This window comes from Propithecus coquereli, unplaced genomic scaffold, assembly GCF_000956105.1.
Source record: "Propithecus coquereli isolate 6110/MARCELLA unplaced genomic scaffold, Pcoq_1.0 Scaffold109, whole genome shotgun sequence".
In the NCBI taxonomy this organism is placed as follows: domain Eukaryota; kingdom Metazoa; phylum Chordata; class Mammalia; order Primates; family Indriidae; genus Propithecus; species Propithecus coquereli.
This window is the reverse complement of record NW_012134858.1, coordinates 1,826,302-1,830,153: the sequence shown is the minus strand read 5'-3', so window position 1 is coordinate 1,830,153 and position 3,852 is coordinate 1,826,302. Positions and strand designations below refer to the sequence as shown.

The window sequence follows — 3,852 nt, the reverse complement described above, 5'->3', positions numbered from 1 at the left end:
ATGCCATATTAGTTGGGATGATAGCACCTTCAATAGAAGAAATTTTACAAATATGGATTTTTCAATCACAAGTTAAATCTGAAGATATTTGTTTCCAAAGCAACAAACAGAATTTTACATATTTAGTTAGAGCAACCTGTGTGGGTGAATTAGTGAAAAGAGTATATTCACTAAGTCTGTAAACCTAGTCACCATTTCAAACCATCCCTCATTAGTTGATTTTATCTATACACATACTGCCCACTGCCTTTAACTCTGAGTTGTTGCTCAATCCTTCCCTCCAAGGCAATCTCCACTGCTAGAGTCAAATAATCACACACTGAAAACTCATTGCCCAAAAGGCTTTATAGCTATGATTTGACTCTAACTTTTGCAAAACTCACCTAACCTTAGGCTTGAGATTCATGTGGATGAAATACATGATAACCTATAATTTTTTCCATATCAGTAACTACATTCCTTTAAATGAGTTCTAATGCAGACCTCTTAATGCATATTTTGATTCTGTAGCAAACTGTTACCCTGTGAGTTGCCAGCGCCTCCAGAGGTCCTGAGACAAAGCACAATAGGATGGAGATTGGTCCATTTCTTTTGACAGTGATGGTTAACATATGTGTAGCAATTTTAGTTTGCTATACCCACAGCCACATTTCCTGTGGGATCTGAAGCTACCCCCGCCCACGATCAGCCATGCAGTGTTTTCTGCATCTGTGGACATTCTGCTAAATGACATATGGAGCCTCTATTCTCTGAGCCTGCAGTCACCACAGCCCTCTGGGGCTAATTTCTCTGGATGCAAGGCCTAGTGCCTATTTTCCTCAACATGGCTATTGACGCTAATACTTCCATGACACTAATCCCTGCCATCCTCAGTGAGGGAGGAGAGTACAAATTGTGTGCCCTTCTCAAAAATGCATACTCTACTGCACAACCATACCCACAATTTTCTGCAATTTGTGGCCCATGACTCAGATTTTTACTCTTCTTCGACTGACTAAATTCTCCACTTGCCTCACCCAAATTGCTTATTCACATCAGCAGCACCCCCTCTGCATTCTCAGCCTCTTCTTTGATTCTTTCTTTCTTCCTATTTTAACTGAAACCTGGATCTTGCCTGAAAAGACCAATTCTGCTCTACCTCTGTCAAAAGCTGTTTTTATTTTCTCACTCTCAAAGTTAGGGATCTGTCCTGCTGGGTTGTAAAGTACTTGTTTCTTGTGAAAATTCTGTTCCTTTGAAATTTATGCCATCCACACTCTGGCAGAGATTACTAAAAATTCATTTCCTTCTTTCTCTTGGAGCCAGTAAGCTTCCATGTCTGAGCCTCTCCTGCAGGAAGATGTGGCAATGTGATTTAGCTCTAGCTAATAGAAAGTTAATCAAAAAATGACATGAGCCCTTTTAGACTTAGGTCTTTTAAGAAGTAGATATATGTCTGCTAAGTTCTCTTTCCCCATTTGCTGGCTAGATGCAGATGACAAGAAAACCTAGATGATATTGAAACCATAAGATGGAAGAAGCCTGGATCCCTGATTGACTGTTTGAATGAAAGCTTGTCATTTGCTACTTTGGGCAGGTAAAAACACCTACCGTGGACAGGAAAAAAGTAGTAGCAGGAAATCAATTGCTACTGTGCTTGAGCCATTATAATACTGTGGACACTATCTTTTGATGCAGCTAACATTATCCTTACCTTTATATAATAAACGTTCTTCGTTGTCATCTACTAGACTCCAATACAGTCCATCTCACTTATTGGAGACTTTAGCATAAAACAAACATTTTTTCCCTCTATCCCAACCCATTATGAGTAACTGTAATATCCACTTAGATAACCTCTCCAAAGCCACATCCTTTAAATCCTTGACCTATAGTTTCAAATTATTTCCTCCTCTACCTCAGTTTGGTTACTCACTCACATAGGAATACTTTGAAAACTGTCATCTCCTATAACTCCTCCATCTTCAAAATCAGTATCAACCAAACTGCCACATGACTGTAGTCTCCTCTCCATTTCATCAACTGGCTCAAGCACTGCCAAGATGACTATTAATTGATTTCACTGAGACAGTCATACTTTCTTCATTTCCCTTCACATCTACCTTAGATTCCATGGTGCTTCATTTGAATAATACCCTGAATTTCGTTGCTCTTCTGACTTTCATTTACATATATTTAGCAAAACCCCAAACCTGCAGGAATCGATCTGTCTGCCTTTTTTTTCTATGATGTAATATCCAGATATTAGAGCACTAATGAGTAATATAACATGGAAGACCAATTCCAGTATAAAGATGCAATCACTAAACTCTAACCAACCCTCAACACTTCCAGAAATACAACTACCAACTTAGCATCTTTTCCTGAATATGAAAAAGGCACCCCAAACTCAACATTTCCACACACCTAATCTAGTAAACATCTCCCATAAATCTTTTCTTCTGTCAGTATTCTTTCTCAGTGACCCACCTCGTATCTACATATGCGTACTGTAACCATGCAGTCATCTTTGACAATCTCCCTCCTTCCACCTTCAACATCAGTCCTTCTCAAGCACTTGTTAATGTTGCCTCCCAAATATCTATCAACTTCTCCCCATATTTTCTATCATAACACTAGTCAAAGCCAATAGCATTTTGCCTGGAGTAGACATTAAGAAATTTGTAATTTTATTTAAGTTTTATTACCTGATCATCATCTGTAAGATTACTACACTAAAAGATCCTTTGGACTAGGTTTTTTGTCCATTTTTACTCCCTATTTTATCTTTAGCATTTTGCATTTTTTCTTTGCTTATAATGACTTGATAAACATTTACTGAATAAATGGGTGAATGGATAAATTAATACGAGTACATATACAAGTGTTATCAAAATAAACGTATTCATGTATGAAGCAAGTATTCATATCCACATCATCTAAGAGAGAAAATCTGAAATTCAACAAAAGCCATACATGTAGATCATGATGAATCTGGATTGAAATTTGGATCTTTTCAATTTCCCTAATTAACTCCTGAGTATCTTTCTGGTCCTATACAGCAATGCACTTTGAACCTTACGGAAGGCTCTTTTTTCATTTAAGTAATTTTTTTTTTCATTTAACATAATTGTCTAAGTTAATGCAATTATCTCTAAGTATAGAAAATAATGCCCATGGAAGGCATTGTAATGCTTTAAAAAGCATGCCACTCACTGCAAATACTTTAAAAGAAATACATTAATTTTGTAAATGGAAGTGTTTAATAGCCCACACTCCAAATTAAGGTTGATACCAAAATATAGCCAAAGTAGTCCTCATGTGAAAGGAAAAGGAACTAGAAAAGAAAATAACAAAAATTGACATTAAAAACCATTATTTTCTATCACTTATTGAGTGTTTGCCATGTTGCAGACACCCTGCTAAGCAATTCACATGTGCTGTAAAATAGAAACTATTATTATCCCTATTTTACAGATAAGAAAATTGAGAATTAGAGGAAACAATCAAAGCCAGGAGCCAAATTCAACTTCTGTATGATTCCAGAAGCTGCACTTAACATTAAATTGCCTTCTCGATAAGTAGTTAAGTCTTTCATTTCGAGCCATTACTTAGTGAAAAATCAACAAAAGCATTTTTTATTACTAATAGCATCTGATAATGAGACATTTCAATTATAATCAGATGGGGAAGGAGAACACTATGTACATGATAAAACTTAGCTTTTATAGGATATTAAATAAGCAAATTGTTGAGTCTTACCCATGAATTCAATCCCCAAATGGTCTGCTACACCGAAGTCAGCATGGAAGGAAGGGGAACAGAAAAAGAGAAAAAGGTTAGAAAAAATTCCACATACAGAAATCAATGCTG

At 36.5% G+C, this 3,852-nt stretch overlaps 1 protein-coding gene across 3 annotated transcripts in view; it reads right to left on the bottom strand.

Annotated features, from left to right (window-relative positions):
* The window catches only part of NRG3 (neuregulin 3), a 1,286,298-nt gene that overhangs the window by 163,746 nt on the left and 1,118,700 nt on the right, over window positions 1-3,852 (bottom strand). For 2 of the 3 annotated variants that reach the window (XM_012647963.1, XM_012647970.1), the window contains exon 4: window positions 3,742-3,768. In XM_012647963.1, coding sequence (XP_012503417.1) covers window positions 3,742-3,768 — 27 coding nt within the window. The remainder of the gene's footprint in view (window positions 1-3,741; window positions 3,769-3,852) is intronic. The other variant, XM_012647980.1, reaches the window with a different exon arrangement.